At 37.4% G+C, this 17,000-nt stretch overlaps 3 protein-coding genes across 3 annotated transcripts; all 3 read left to right on the plus strand.

Moving 5' to 3' along the window:
- The first annotated feature begins 518 nt into the window (after positions 1-518).
- Positions 519-3,656, plus strand: LOC136255046 (P43 5S RNA-binding protein-like). The gene is made up of 3 exons (XM_066047766.1): positions 519-608; positions 2,921-3,119; positions 3,520-3,656. The coding sequence occupies exons 1-3, from the start codon at positions 519-521 to the stop codon at positions 3,654-3,656; spliced, it is 426 nt and encodes a 141-aa protein (XP_065903838.1).
- Positions 3,657-3,708: 52 nt separating this feature from the next.
- Positions 3,709-6,899, plus strand: LOC136255048 (uncharacterized). The gene is made up of 8 exons (XM_066047767.1): positions 3,709-4,013; positions 4,061-4,462; positions 4,524-4,643; positions 4,697-4,772; positions 4,821-5,017; positions 5,438-5,504; positions 5,553-5,772; positions 6,726-6,899. Exons 1-8 carry the CDS (start codon positions 3,839-3,841, stop codon positions 6,897-6,899), a joined length of 1,431 nt encoding a protein of 476 aa, XP_065903839.1. The 5' UTR covers positions 3,709-3,838.
- On the plus strand, positions 6,874-9,243 carry LOC136255049 (histone-lysine N-methyltransferase 2A-like). Its single transcript, XM_066047768.1, has 6 exons — positions 6,874-7,077; positions 7,138-7,417; positions 8,517-8,595; positions 8,699-8,759; positions 8,813-8,994; positions 9,046-9,243. Exons 1-6 carry the CDS (start codon positions 6,936-6,938, stop codon positions 9,241-9,243), a joined length of 942 nt encoding a protein of 313 aa, XP_065903840.1. The 5' UTR covers positions 6,874-6,935.
- The last annotated feature ends 7,757 nt before the right edge of the window (positions 9,244-17,000 follow it).

A 17,000-nucleotide genomic window follows, 5' to 3' on the forward strand; every position in this document is an offset into this window, starting at 1 on the left:
CTATTAGAGTATCTCAATCTTATTTCTGTGGAGTCTGAATAATCAAGAAAAAATAACATTGCTTGATTTGAAATGCAATATTAAGGTGTAGTGTGTTTGCGTTTTGGTATATTTTTAGTGCACACATTGAGTAGTTAATTAAAAATCTTTACAATTGTCATACCGTGCTGGCATAATGCTTGATGCTTATGCTAGTCTATTGTGCTCAAAATTATGCTGGCATAATTGGTGCAAGCCTAAGCCTTACTTAGTGACATCAAATGAAAGAAAGAAACTTTCAATGAATGTCTTCAAGAAAGCAAAAGCACAGTCAAATAATATATGTGACTGTCTCTGGGAAAACCGGTCTTATCGCCCATTTAAAAGCAATCTCGTTATGTACAGACTTGCTCAACCACAAAATTACGTAATACCGGAAACCTGAATCAATGTCGCGTGACTAAGCCATGTTTTACCGCGAAAGCTATACACGTGGTTCCTTTATTTAAGTGTTTTGCTGTCTTCTGAGAAGCTTAAAGATGAGTGATTGCCTTAACGATGCAAAGACTGATGACGAATTCCATGAAGGGGAATCTCGTAGAGAACATGAATCAGAAGAGAAAGAAACGGTGAGCCTGTCTATTAACTAGTAGACTAAACACTCCAGACACAGACCAGAGGGGTATTTATTTCCACTTAATAGGTATAGATCAACCATAGATTATTGTATGGGATTAATAGTCTATGATTTCACTTGAGTCCTACAACATATATTTCACTAATATTATTTGTAAGCTATAGCTATACACACATGGCATGCACTTTCAAATCTAGTTTCCTCCTACTGTCATGAATTATGAAACAGAAGAACACCTGCAAACCTAAGGACTGATTCCATAATATGGCTATAGATATAATGAAGTCCTATGCTTGACACTGTTAGCATAATATCAATTAAGGATGTAGTAACTGATGTACCCTGTGTAGACTGCTTGCAGGTTCCTCATACAGTGATAACTTTTACATCACACAATTATGTTAAAATTATTATTATTAATGGATGGATATACAAACAGGGTTACAAAAATAAAGTTTAGGCACTAGGCCTTTGTTCATATCCATATCCTTTGTCATTTCAATATAATTATCAAGACTTGCTTTGAAAGTAGAGATTGTTGGTGCTGAAACAACTTCTGCTGGCAGGGAGTTCCATGTATTTATCACTCTCTGGGTGAAAAAATTCGACCTTAAAAGTAGACGTGATGGTTTTTTGAAAGTTTCAAGCGATGTCCTCTTGTGTGATGCACAGAGCTTAGAGTAAAGTACCTTGACCAGTCGACATCATAACTGTGTAAAAGCTTGTAAACTTCAATTAGATCCCCTCATTGTCGTCGACAGTAAAGAGAATAGAGTCCGAGTTTTTTTACCTTGATTCATAAGGTAGTTTGACTAGTTCATTCACAAGTTTAGTGGCCCGCCTTTGTACATTTTCTAGAGTGTCTATGTCCCTGGGCTAGATATGGACACCAAAGCTGGACACAATATTCTAGCTGTGGTCTAACATAAGTTTTATACAGGAAGATAAACAATTCTTTAGAGAATTTTGTAAATGTTCTTTTAAGCATTCCCAGGATTCTGGTTGCAGCAGCTGCAGCTTTATCACAGTGCAAGGAAGGTTTAAGAGAAGATCGATGTTACCCATACACCTAGATCTTTCTCAAAATCTGTCTTTGTCAACTCTATACAGTAGACCCCAAAGTTTCCATTGTATAATTTGCTCCTGTGCTTTTAGCTATATGCATCACTTTGCACTTTTCCAAGTTAAGATTCAGTAACCAGACTCCATTCCATTCTTGCATGTTGATCAAGTCTCTTTGGAGTTTTGTCACATTACATATGCTTTTAATTATTGAAAATATCTTTGTGTCATCTGCAAAAATACCTAATTCAGACTGGATAGCTTCAGCAATATCATTTATATATAACACAAAAAGCAGTGGACCCAGTACTGATCCTTGAGGAATGTATGCGTAACTGCAACCTCCACTGGACAAGAAATGGGGCAAATTCAGTGGTGGGCTCCTTCAAGAGATTACAACTTGGCTTCTGGTGGTCCATTTCACATGAAACTCATACAGAACATAGAACCATAGCTGGGAAAGATGATGAAAAGTTTTATTTTGGTTGGTTTTACCCAGGTTACAAGGATAAAATGGCTGTTTTAGTCTGATTCAAGACAACAATTGTGACCAAAGAACACTTCAGCAAGAAAGAACGATGAATAATGAACTGCTGTGTATGTACTTTTCAAGTGTATCCTTGTGCCCACAAATTTTCAGCTGTAACTCACCCAGCAAGGATCATTGACAAATTAACCTCCACCACCTAAATCTTTTTATTATGCTCTCTTCCTTGCTCCTGATAGTGATACTGTATAGAAAGACACATATAGTTTCAACAAACCTGAGGCAAAGTAAACTTGTGCTCCAATAGCATGTATACATATTAATATTCTGCCCCGTGGAAGTTATTATGTGGTGACTGTGATGTCAGGTGTTACCACTCTAGCTCTATAGGATGGCAAAAATAAATGATCAACGTTGACTGTTAAAGTATGTTGATTAAATTATATCATAACTTCATTAAACAGGCTGTAGGACCAGGTGTCCTACATACCTTCAGCATTTGTGCTTGTAAAGCCTTAATAAAAAATAAAAATAACATTTGCCAAGAATGCAAGCTGTTTCGGTATCAACCAGCACCTGGGTTGTGATTCTTTTAGCAATGTAATTCATGACTCTAATTCCTTGCATTTACAGGCTTTTAGCTTCCTTAGTTGGATGGTAAACAATATCATAATAAAATCATGAAAACAATTTTTATTCATTATAATTTTGACAGCTGATACTATCTTAAATTACACATATGCATGTATATGTAGAATCAGCATGTTTGTCCAGAAGAAGGTTGCAAAAGTAGTTACACTTTAAAGAAGAATCTCCAGCGTCATTTGAGAACTGCCCATGGCAAAACTGAGTCAAACGGAAGATTCCTGTGTCAGTGGAAAACCTGTGAAAAAGCATTTTTTCATGCTAAGGAACTAAAGCAGCACTACCTTAGTGAACATCAAATTAATATAGGTAAGCAAAAGAATACATACATTCATCTACACATATGTCAGCATACTGAACTGTGCCTCACTATCCCTGCCACAATCCATACATACTGCTTGTGTTACTACATATATGTATATATACGTGGACTGCTTAAAATCATGGTTATAAAAAAGAGAGGATGTTAGTATTTATAGTGAAATCTTCTCACTCAAATGAGTCATGCGCATACAGTATGCAGCAGCCTTGCATGCCTGAACTGAAATCTTAAAATTGCATTCCTTCCAATCTATTCATGTGTGTAAATAAAAATGGTCACTTGCAAATATCGAAATATTTGGTCAGGAGAAGATCATATTACATATTATAGTTTATCTAGTTTATTTTCCTGTGTGGCAGACAGCAAATAAATATTCGTATTCTACAGACTCAGCAACCAAAGTGTTTTCCACGTGGAAAGAATTTACAACTTGGAAGTTGTCAGAAGAACAGTCCTCCCACACTTACTTTGTACAACCAAAGGGTGAAGAAGCATCACATGGCCCACTAAAAGGTAAATGGTAGCTCGTTAATATCAACTGCTAGCATCACCTATATGCCATTGTGATGTAGACCATCGTACTCTTCTGTACACTTGCTGTCGTGATGGTAAGGCTAGAGATAATGAGACCCTGCGAAAAACAGACAAGAAAAGACTATCATTGAAAAAGTCTAGGAAGCTTACCAGATCGTACTGCTTAGCCAGGATGTATGTAAAGCACCGTATATCAACAGGAAATGTAGAAGTTGACTACATTTTCACACACACTAATCACTCGCCTGGATTAGAAGAAGTGAAGCACATTCCTATACCCACATCTGTTCAAGAGGAAATACAGCAAAAATTTTCACAAGGAGTATCAGTAGAGAAAATAATGAAAGGTATGGAATATATTATGTATGTGCAGATTCTAAACATTTCAGTACAGACATCCAAGAGGATATAGGATCAAGGCATCTGCGTCAGGATTTTGATGAAGTAGTAGCCAGAAAACATTTAATCAAACGACAGGATTGCCGTAATGCCATTCGTAAGACTCGGGACTTCACTAACCATCGACACACCAATGATGCAATATCCGTGGATAGAATAGTAAAGGAGCTGCAGCTAGAAAGTCCATCATCAATCATTGCATACAAGCCACAGGGAATAGTGAAAGCTGATTATCCATCCCTTCAAGAAAGCAGCTTCTTTTTAGCATTAATGACATCTTTTCAAGCAGACATGTTTAAGGAATTCAGTACGCTAGGATGTGTAGACTCCAAACACAAGACAACCCAGTATGGCTACAAACTCATCACTTTAGTAGTTGCAGATGAATTCAGGAATGGTATATACTTTACTGTTCGTACACAAGATGAATATAACCTTTCTACATACATGTTTACTAGGTATACCAGTAGCTTGGGGAATTACAGATGTTGAGGACACCAACAGATACACAGTCTTCTTTTCTGCTATCAGAAAAAGGGTACCTGATGCTGTTATTGACATACTGATGACAGATGATGGTCAGACACATACATAGTTGAGGATGTCTTACCAATCTGTTTGTACATACTAGACCCTTCAATGATTGGAGGATGTGTTGCAGTGTACCCTGATGTGATACATTTGCTGTGTAGGTGGCATGTCGACAGGTAAACACAGTGTACAAGCTATATTTATATATATATAGAATTTAATAGTGCATGGAAAAATAACCTTCGCCATCTGGTTGCCAATGATGTACATAAAGTAGATATGTACAAGTACCTGTGTACTCTTATAACAACTCCTGATCCTTCCACCTTTCAAACACACATAAAGGCATTTACAACATTATGGCAAAAGAAAGAGCCACGATTCATAGAGTACTTCAATGGGCAGTATGCAAATCGGATTGGTACGTCACATTTGTAATTGTGGTAAGGCCTTGATTTATGTTTCAGATCCCCACCCGCATTGTTATATGTCTCACCGCCTAACTTTACTCATTATTATTATAACATCATGCAAGTTTTCACCATGCATTATTTCCATCATCTAAATGATTAATGATTGCATGGGAGTAATAAATTAATTTGCTTGCATAGAGAAAGTCGGCTAGGTGGACTAAGACCCATCTCATGTCAAGGAGAAGTAACTTTAGCCCTTTCTCTTCTTAAGATAGTGGGGTAGTGATTACTAGCAGATCAAAATACTGCAATAGAGAATTCAGTTAACTTTAATAAATGAGCTGCTTACCCACAATGGTTTTCTAGATCTGAAACATAAAACATTAATTATGTATATGGAACTGCATAAAACTAAAGAAACCTTACAGAAAAATGGGCACTGGCATACCGGCACTTTGATCACAAAGACACCGACACTAACATGTTTGTGGAAAGGTTTGAATTAATTATACATTATGAATCTTATAATTGTTACATGTGCAGTTTCTTTAACAAGCTGAAAACAAATCCTAAATATTTCAATCACAAAGTTAACAGAAGATGTGATGATCTCATTGAAGTACTGTTAATGATGGAGACAGATGTATTTTTTGAGAGAAAGAGAAAGGAACTTTTATCATCTACAGGCGATGCTTCAAAGAAGCAAGAAGGAGACAGACATAACAGGGGAATAAGTGTAGATGTTTCAAGAGTCCACAGTGATGTAAGTACACATTAGAGCCATGCAATGCTATCAATACTACACGGTGATACCAAGTGGCAATACTGCACTCCAAGATTTGGTACCATAGGTATCGATTGTGCAATATAACTAGATAGTTGATGATGTTGGGTCACATTTTCAATTAGATTTCAGTCAAACTTTGATCCAATGATGCAGAGTTTGCATCTTCATGTACTAAATTATAAAAAGGCTGTACGAGCAGTTTGGGGCCTCAATGGAATTTTGGCCATGATTGTACGTACATACAGCTCCACGATGTTGACAATAGACTTGCATGTGTTGTAATTTCCTTTCATTAAGCTGGTTTTGAGCTCTGAATGGCCCATAACTAGCTGTGATAGAAATTGATTTTTTTACTGTAAATAATTATCCATAACTCTATGATATTAACACTAGCAGCTACCGTGTGTCTTGATGTAAAGTAGGGCTGAAACGATCATGGTTTTTTAGTACTAAAGTACTCTCTAGAGTTAATGATAGAGTACTCACAAATACTAGCTACGTACTTGAGTCATACCCATTTGACATGTTTTATACTGACTGCAGTTTACAGCTTTTTCAAGTAACAACAATGACACACACACACACACACACACACACACACACACACACACAAAACACACGCACACAGTATATTAAAGTACCAAATTGAATGTTAGCGTTCCTGACAAGAAATTATGCCAAATAAAACTCTATAGCCTTCATTGTGTCACTACCTGATGACAAGTGCATCATGTGAGCTGGGTCATGTGATCTTAATGAGTACTGAGTACCAATTTTACTATCCAAGCATTTGCAGTATTTATCTCAGCCCTGATACAAAGCACGTTGGCTTGTTATGTTAGATGATGTATATCCTTCACTTTGACAATATAACTGTAGTTTCAGTCAACATGCAATGAGTATTAATATTCATACCTTTTGTATAACAGGATGAAAACTCAAGTCAGTACCACATTGATTCCAGCGATTTAACAATGCAGTACAAAGTATATGTGCTCTTAACAGTTTGTCCAAGTCAACCAAACTGTATGCCACACTGTTCAGAGGAGGGATGTGGTTATCTTTGTAGACACATGATACGCTGTACTTGCTATGACTACTAGCATGGTCATTTATGTAAGCACACACATAAGGTGTTCATGATTTGTCGGCAACAGGAAAGTACAAGTCCTGGTGTTGTTGCTCTGGAAGACGACATAATTGATGCAAATCCTCCCAGTCCATCAGTTGAGCCTATTCAGATAGGTGTAGTACCTCCAAGAGCTAACAGAGAGAAACCAGGTACATATGATATATACACCATTATATAACAAGATGGTTTCAGAGTATATTTCTGTGTAGTTACGGATGGAAAAAAGAGCACTATTTCTGCATATCTTTCTGAGATTCAAACATCAGTAGAAATGGTAGATGATGCAGGCCTATTGGACCATACAGCTGCCAGACTGTTACCTATAGTCACCAGCCTACGTGCACATTTGACACAGCTCAGCAGTGAGAATGAAATATCTGAAGACTTTGATGCTACAGAACAGTTTGCTCCTTCCCAAAAGAATGAAGTTCAGTTAAAGTTCCGTAAGTTAAAAACTCCTGGAAGAAAGAAAACAAAGTTTCCATTTAAGTAAGTTGGCTGTAGACATTTTCAGCAATAAGGCCATCAGTTAGTCAAGATATACATGTACAATTTGCAGGCATAAGCTACATAGAACACCGTATTTACTCGATTTGGGTAGCAGGAGTACTACTCATGTTTTTTTTTGTCTAAACAATGATAAAACCCTCGGATAGCGCGCTGCTAATATTGTAAACCTGCCATTATCTACTAGCCATTCTACATTATAGTTTTATAAAATGTCACAACACATTGCTACTCAGTTAGTTCTTCTATACAAGACCTTTCTTTTCCTCAAGTCGTAGTAGTGCTACCATGTCACCCCTCATCTTATGTGGTAAGCTTACTAACTAATATTTGGAATTTTGATTTAGGGACAGCTGTTTAAATTTACCAGGACAATACCTACTATAGGTATGAGAGCACTTGTAATGAGTATCTACAAAAAGTATAGTGCAGTACTATTCAAAGGTAAGTATTGTGAAAGTAATGTGAGGTTGGTTCTGGATGATGTTTGCTAGACTTTAATAATAAACCCCTACTATTTATTTAGTCTACTGTATCAATGCGGTTGTTTACAAATTCCACGTATAGCTCAAATCAATAACTAATATGTTGAACTCCACAGATACAATGAAACTGTGGTCTTGTGATTGACCCAAGGTGTCATAGGTCTTGTAGTCCCAAGGTTTCCATATTACATGGGTTTTGTGTAGTTAGCTCATGACTCTCTGTTTGATCACTACGAGCCTGTAGAGGCAGGAATTGAAGTCATCTAATGGCTGAAATTATTGCTTTTACACACTTTGACTGGCTGTGTGGGTTGTTATCTATACTCCATCATATTCCTCTTCTATCTGTAGATATATAAAGTGCCTCACACTATGTGAGCACATGTGAGATAGCAATTAACATCACTGAAAAACATCCATTGTAGAATTTTTGTGTTCTTGAACAATGTATATGGTAAGATAGTGCTGCATACGTACTGTAGTAAAACTTTGTGGCTGTAGATTTAATCCATAGCACATTACAACTATTCAAATACATCTCTAAAAACTGTGAAAATAAATTTTGAACAAATTACTCACAGATTCCATTATGGCAGGCATCCTACTGAAGATGAAAAGCTGACACTTAGGGACAACCTTAATGAAATCAAGGAAGATGCAGCTAATGTAATAATAGTAAGGAAATTGCGTGAGTCATGTGTATTGTGTGTGATAAACACGCTAAGTTTCCTAGCATAATAATAATAACTAATGTACATGTACCCCTGCACATATGTAGGCCAATAGGACTGATGCTGAGCATTCCACAGATGAATATGCTATGGATACCCAACCTGACGGTGAGAATTGTTCGTTTTCAATTTAATGGATTAACAAGCATACCCATATTAAGTTTCCCAACATGAAGGAGTGCAATCAGGAAAGAAGCGGAAAAGATGTGGTGCTTGTACAGGATGCCTGAATGTTGACTGCGGACAATGTACCTTCTGTTTGGACAAACCCAAGTTTGGTGGACAAGGAAGAAAGAAGCAATGTTGTGAGAAGAAGAAATGCTTACAACTGATTAAATCAGAGGTAACTCAAGCAGTGTAGCTATACATTTATTTACACTTTGACTTTGTTCAGCCAACTTTAGCAATCAACAGTGTAACTAAAGAGAACACCATAACACAAGAGAGCAATGCTCCATCATTGGTATCAGCAAACGTCTCTGAAGCCATCACACATCTTCATTCAATTGTTGAAAAATTTTGTAAGCTTTTAAGTGTTGACACTCTCCCTCCCTCCCTCTCTCTGGGTCAGAGTATCCATGGATTCCGTTGATACTTTGACATAGGTCTCCTGGCTTTACCTGGATGTCCATGGATTCTGTGGATACTCTTACAGAGGGGCCCCCCTGGCTCTACCTTGATGGTTGTACTTAATACATCCTTAGATGGTTAGAGTATCCATGGATTCCGTTGATACTTTGACAGAAGTCCCCTGGCTTTACCTTGATGGTTGTACTTAGTACATCCTTGAATGGTCAGAGTATCCATAGATTCTACAGATACTTTAGCAGAGGGGTCCCTCTGGTTCTACCTTGATAGTACATCTTTGGATGGTCAGAGTACCCATTAATTCTGTTGATACTTTGACATAGGTCCCCTGGCTCTACCTTGATGAGTACATCCTTGGATTGTCAGAGAATCCATGGATACCACAGATACTTTTAACAGAGGAGTCCCCCTGGTTCTACCTTGACGGTTGTACTTAGTACATACTTGGATGGTCAGAGTATCCATGGATTCCGCGACTACTTTGACTGAGGGTTCCTACCAACCAGTACTTTGTACATCCTTGCATGATCAGAGCATCTGTGGATTCCACGGATACTCGACTTTGCTTCTCCCAACTAGTACTTTGTGTATCCCTGAGTGTCCATGGATACCGCGTATCCTTAATGTTTGTCACAATATGTTTCTTTGGAAAGTACTGTAAAGTCTACAGCAGCACTGGACATGTGTCCAACAGTGAACATGGGACTGTCAAGTAACGTTTCCGGTATTACGTAATGTTGTGGTTGAGCAAGTCTGTGCATAACGAGATTGATTTAAAAGTATCGAGAAACGTCGGTTTTAAATATTCTGTGTGTTGTAGCTGGCCAATGGTGGTAGCTACGCATACCAAATTTTCACACGTTTCACAACAATTTCTTACCTTCCTGATCATCCACTGAAGAAGTAGTCAACAGCTAAGTTTCCCGCCATTTTAGATAGTTTTTAAACCGAGGTTGTCTGTATCAGGCGAGCTCCAGAAGGGTGGGAGGCGAGCTCCAGAAGGGTGGGAGGCGAGCTCCAGAAGGGTGGGAGGCGAGCTCCAGAAGGGTGGGAGGCGAGCTCCAGAAGGGTGGGAGGCGAGCTCCAGAAGGGTGGGAGGCGAGCTCCAGAAGGGTGGGAGGCGAGCTCCAGAAGGGTGGGAGGCGAGCTCCAGAAGGGTGGGAGGCGAGCTCCAGAAGGGTGGGAGGCGAGCTCCAGAAGGGTGGGAGGCGGGGGGCCCTGGAAGGCGGGCAAGATGGTGTTCAAAAATTGAAAAGAGACGTGCTGGGATGAATTAGGCCAAGTTATAGGCCATTCAGGGCTCAGAACTGGCTAAAATGAAAGGAAATTTACTGTACAGGTCATTGTCCAACACCACAGAGCTGTACAGCCACACACAGCCATCTCCTGGTTGGCCAGGGCTCCATCAAGACCCCAGACCACTCGTACGGCTCGCCACCGTGCTCTAGAAAAGCAGCCAGCAAAAGCAGACCACTTTACTCTGGTCGACTGTGGCAGTGAAACTTGATAGTGCATTCATTAAGCTTTGTGCTTGTGTGAAAAAATCAAACTTCCTGTCTTGGGCGATAAGAACGGTTTTCGTAGATCCAGTCACATATGCATATGGTAACATTCTTACTTCGTGCTAACAGGATAAAATTACGCAATGTCTAGGAGACCTTCATACAGGGCCAGAGCCCAGAGATTTTGAGTGGTTGGGCCATCCATGGACTGCAATGGAGGTGATATAGTCATGCACACTACTTTTTATTAATCTGATGTGATTTTTAGATTATCTGCTTTCATGTGATACTCAACTGCATGTGCTAAGCAGTAAGCACCCACAGCGTGGCAAGCTAAGGGGGTCTGGGGGTATGCTCCCTCATGATCAGGGAAATTTAAAATAGATGCTTTGAAATGGCATCTGCATGGAAGCTATTTTACTTAGTTACATAGCCTCTTTCTCCTTTTGTTAACATCAAATCCTGGTAATTTTGTACTACAGTACCAATTAATTCTATTTCATATCTAATTTACTTTCCAAATTTCAAATGAAAGCTTAGTTCTTTGAGAAACATAAGCAATTGGTATTGTAATTGCTATAATGTATGCATGATCAATTAGCCCAATGCAGATAATGCCAGTACTAGAACTTTTAAGTGATTTGAGGACAATTAACATAGATGTAATGGCTTAGACTAAGTAGAGCAGTGGCTATATTCTATACCAAATTCTCTATTAGAGTATTGCGATGACTGCTCTATTAGAATATATTATGATGACTGCTCTATTAGAGTATCTTGATCTTTTACAAATTCAAGTAGCTGAAAAGTCTCCGGCCCTGCCTTCATATAATGTCCTAGTATTTTATTATTCCTTACTTTTCAGTTTGTACAGTTTACATTCAACACACATTAAAGAACAGTGTATGATTTATACAGTATACTGTATATTCATCACATTTTGTTTCCAGACCTATACTGTGAGTTACATTAACTATAAAGCCACTTCTATTAGGCCACTTCTCAATGTGATTATTTTGTTTCATGCATGTGGGTAAAAATGTCACAGGGGCGGATCCAAGATTTTGCTAAGGGGGGGGGGGGGGGGGCACACAGGTAGAAGTCACTCCACAGTGTGCTTTGGCACACTCCAAAGCATGAGCTTTCTAGGGGGGTATAGGGGAATCCCCCCCCCCCCCACACACACACACACCCAGGAATTTTTGAAAAATTAACCTTCTGAGATTGAATTTGGTGACAATTTTGACTGAAATTTGTTGATAGTTCAAACACTGGAAGATATACTGAGTATAAAGAAATTTTTGCAGAATTAGTTAAAACTGCTCCCTGATGAAATTTTGAAAACTTATTATTGTGAAATAATTTTGACTAAAATTTGTAAACACTTATGAAAATTCAATGCTTGAACTCCTTGAAGCATGAATGCTACTGAGCTGTAGTAGCTATAAAGTATAGCTATAAAGAAATTTTGAAAAATTGACTTATTGAGAATGTTTTGGTGCTACTTTTGGCTGAAATTAAGTTGAAATCTTTAGAATTAGCATAAGGACCCCTACACACGCATCACAAAAAATTAAGTTTATAGATAATCCTGGAATTTGGTGTACAACTGCATCTCCAGAGAATTTCTATAGTCACTAGGGTGTGGATAGAGTCATTTACTCAATTTAGAACAGGTGCATGTTTTGGTTGTTTAAAACAACAGTGTTTTTATAATTATGTTACTCTTGACTGTTTTATTAGAGTAAATGACTGTTCTATTAGAGTATCTCGATTCTAATTATGTAGAGGGTGTTCTATCCCTCCTAGTTTCCCTTGTGTTGTGTCAATATGGGTAACAATTTGCTACAGACACATTTATTATATTATAATTACTCATGGTCATAAACTGCATTAAAATGTTTGAATTATGTCCAAGGTGCCTAGCTATGTTCAATAAGCAACACCACAAAACAAATCTGAAGGTGGGGGGGGGCACTGGATCTACCCCTGTATCAAGAATGTCTATGGAGTTGTGATGTGAACTTTTAACTTCCTAAATACAGGCTTTCGGAAGCCTTCTCCCAGGGTCCTAGGAGTAGGCATGAGGCTATTATGCTCCAAAAATTGAGCATTATGCTTTTGAGCAGTGCTCAAAAAATCACCTATTATGCTTTTGAGAATTGCCCATTATTCCCAAAATTATGCCACCATAATTGGCTAATAATGCCAGTTTATTGCTGTATCAGACCATTTTCATTGATGTTTAGGCTTCAAATAGTCTTGAATTCTTTAGCTGGTTACTGTATTAGAGAATTTCATTTCAATATGACTGCTTTATTAGAGTAAATAATATTCAATGACTGTTCTATTAGAGTTTCTGACTGCTCTATTAGAGTATCTCGATCTTTTTTAACGGAATTGTGCAATCTGCAGATTTTCCTACTGTTAAAGCTTTATAATCACCTCAAAATGCTAGCATAATTCCTGATTTCCACACATACCTATTATGCCCGAAATTATGCCAGCATAATCGCCGCATCCCTACCTAGGAGTTGAGATAGTAGTCATGCATGATGATAAACCCTTTGCTGTCAGGAACTTGATAATAACTATTTTTTATTATTGTTTGGCTGAGAGGTTTGTGATTAATAATGTGGCTCTTTTTACAAACTTCTAAAGTGCATGTGCATGTGCTGAGTCTGGTAAATTTCTGCTTTCAAGTTACGATGTGATGATTAACTCCCTGTATTAACAGGCTTATACTATATGTAGTAGTCTTCTGATTTGTTTTAATGTACTTGTCATGCCCTGATGATTCCCATGTTATACTATCTGATGGCTCTCAGTCAGTTGGAAAGTGATGCATCTAAGTCCCTGCATTTATATTTACTCCCTGTTTTTCCTATATTCCTCCCATGCATAGGGTTAGAAATGTACATTTGTGTAACAACAACTCAGCTAGGGTAATAACAGTTTGTATTACATAAAGGAGTATATTATGCTGTTTCAACAGCACAAAAGGAGCAAAGTTGATTGGCATGTTAGTATATATCTAATGCTGAACATTACTCATAATTTTACCAGTCACAATTTTTATTGCTGTCCACCACAAATAATACCATGCATGGATTTTATGACTAAAATAATAGTATTTTTTAAAAATGAGCTAAATTTTAACACAAGAATGTGACAAGATAGATGAGCACCCAGTACCTCATTTAAGCTTGAAAACAGAAAATTGACCAATGTGCCAAAAAGGTAGGTTTTCCAAGATCAAGCCACAATATGTTGCTAAAAGAAACTTGATACGGAAAATTATTTCCTTGATATCGTTTCGTTGGATGAAGAAGACAAGCAGCCTGATTGAAGATAAAAGAAAGACAAGGTGCAGAGTGCCTACACTCATCAGAACCCCAAAAGGCACATACCACTGGTGAGTTTGAACTATGGCGTAAAATGGTTGCCATGTGTTGCTTTGTTTGGCCCCTAGCCTTGCGACTGTGGTCAGTGAGGCAGGCAGTGATACTAAAATTCAAGTTTTGGCAATTTTTTTTAGTTTTGGCGATTTTTAAAAGATTCTCTATCCAGCCACTTGTAATTGTTTTGTTATATTTAATGCTGTTATATATTATTATTATTATTATTATATGGACTAGTACTATTCTATAAAGGTGATTTTCATTACGTAATGTCACTTAAATGTCTCTAGGATGCTTTTCAAAGGTGGAATTTTGGGCAGCACGTGAAATTTTCATGGCGATCCCTATTTAAACAGTACCATACCATTTGATAATGTGTGCATGAGGAAGTGCATTACAGTACACATAATGGAATACTGTAAATATACTACAGTTTGCCAACTCAACTCAGCCTTATTTCAGTTCTTCTGTTTGCATATGGAGCTTTAGTGGATTAAACTGCATACTGACAATATTGTTATATACATAAAAATATCAAGTGAAACACTCAGCACTACTAGTGTCCATAACTGAGTGGTAGAATAACTTTTGCATGGAACTGATGGAAGCTTTTAAACTTCAAAGTTATCAAAACTGTCCAGTAACTGTTGTGGTTATTGAGGTTTAATCATGCTATATGAATGAAACATATATCCCCAAAATAGCCTCGGTTACACACACACACTACATGGTATTTGTCTATTGCATGGCATGAAATTAAACAAGGAAATAAATTTTGTTGCTATAATTAGAGCCTGTAAATATGTATTTGAATTTTAGTGCTATACTTGTCAATGGTTATTTTCATGAAGATCATATATACAGGCCAATTATTTACACAACTTACAGAAACTGTCAGCAAAGTGAGAAATAATGCAATGAAGGCCTCAGAACTTGGAGTTTTCATATTTATTGCACTTTGTTCATTATAAACTGTACCATTGCTATTATTACAGTGGGTTCTCCATTATCCGTGTGCCAGTTCAATTACAAAATTAATGCATTCAGTTAAGTGAATTTATCCTTGTGAATCTCATTCATTTATATAGAGTTCTGTTCAACTGCTACACAGTAAGTTTCAAAATACTGTAATAGAACAGTCATTTGTATTGTTCAAATAATCAAGAGTCTGGATAATCGAGTATCCAGTTAATCAAGTGCCTACTGTATATACTTAGAAAACTTGTACACTGTTTATTGTTACACAGAAAATTAAATAAGTTAGTACTGAGTTCATGAAATTTATTACTTGCTATCAGTCTAGGAGGTTACTGAAAGTCATGTAGTAGGGAGGCAAAAGCTTAAGCTTACAGTAATATCCTGAATGCAGAAAAATCCTGATGGTGACTTGATCCACAGATAGTAGGGACCAGCATATTATACCAAGAAAATATGTTTACATATTTTCTTGGTATGGTTTCGTTGGATGAAGAAGCCTGATTGAAGATAAAAGAAAAGACAAGGTGCAGAGTGCCTACACTTGTCAGAACCCCAAAAGGCACATACTGCTGGTGAGTTTAAACTGTGGTGTAAAATGGTGGCTATGCGTTGCTTTGTTTGGCCCCTAGCCTTGCAACTGTGGTCAGTGAGGCAGGCAGTGATACTAAAATTCAAGTTTTGGCCATTTTTTTTTTTATTTTGACAATTTTTAAAAAATTCTCTATCCAGCCACTTGTAATCGTTTTGTTATATTTAATGCTGTTTTATATATGTGACCGGGCCTGCGATAATAGGGCATGTGGGCACATGATTTTTGCCTACTTTTTCACACTTTCATCACTCATAACTTTTTGTACCATTATGCTATGGCATTGCAGGTTTCAGCTTGTAGTAAGCATTTAATTGGCATCATGTTACAAGTTACAGAATGGAAATATACTTTTCCAGTACTAAGATATCCCCTGTAGAGTGATGGGATGTAGTTTGTGCCCACATGCCCTGTTTTCGCAGGCCTGGTCACATATATCATTATTATATGGACTAGTGCTATTCCATAAAGGCAATTTTCGTTACATAAAATGTCACTTAAATGTCTCTATTTAAAGGTGGAATTTTGGGCAGCATGTGAATTTTCATGGCGATCCCTACTTAAGCATTACCGTACCATTTGATAATAATGTGTGCATGAGGAAGTGCACTTACAGTACATATAATGGAATACTGTAAATATACTACAGTTTGCCAACTCAACTCAGCCTTATTTCAATTCTTCTGTTTGCATATGGAGCTTTAGTGGATTAAACTGCATACTGACAATATTGTTATATACATAAAAATATCAAGTGAAACACTCAGCACTACTAGTGTCCATAACTGAGTGGTAGAATAACTTTTGCATGGAACTGATGGAAGCTTCTGAACTTCAAAGTTATCAAAACTGTCCAGTAACTGTTATGGTTATTGAGGTTTAATCATGCTATATGAATGAAACGTATATCCCCAAAATAGCCTCGATTGCACACACACTACATGGTATTTGTCTATTGTATGGCATGAAATTAAACAAGGAAATAAATTTTGTTGCTATAATTAGACCCTGTAAATATGTATTTGAATTTTAATGCTATACTTGTCAATGACTATTTTCATGAAGATCATACAAGCCAATTATTCACACAACTTACAGAAACTGTCAGCAAAGTGAGAAATAATGCAATGAAGGCCTCAGAACTTGGAGTTTTCATATTTATTGCACTTTGTTCATTACAAACTGTACCATTGCTATTATTACAGTGGGTTCTCCATTATCCGTGTGCCAGTTCAATTACAAAATTAATGCATTCAGTTAAGTGAATTTATCCTTGTGAATCTCATTCATT

This window comes from Dysidea avara, chromosome 5, assembly GCF_963678975.1.
Source record: "Dysidea avara chromosome 5, odDysAvar1.4, whole genome shotgun sequence".
Classification (NCBI taxonomy): domain Eukaryota; kingdom Metazoa; phylum Porifera; class Demospongiae; order Dictyoceratida; family Dysideidae; genus Dysidea; species Dysidea avara.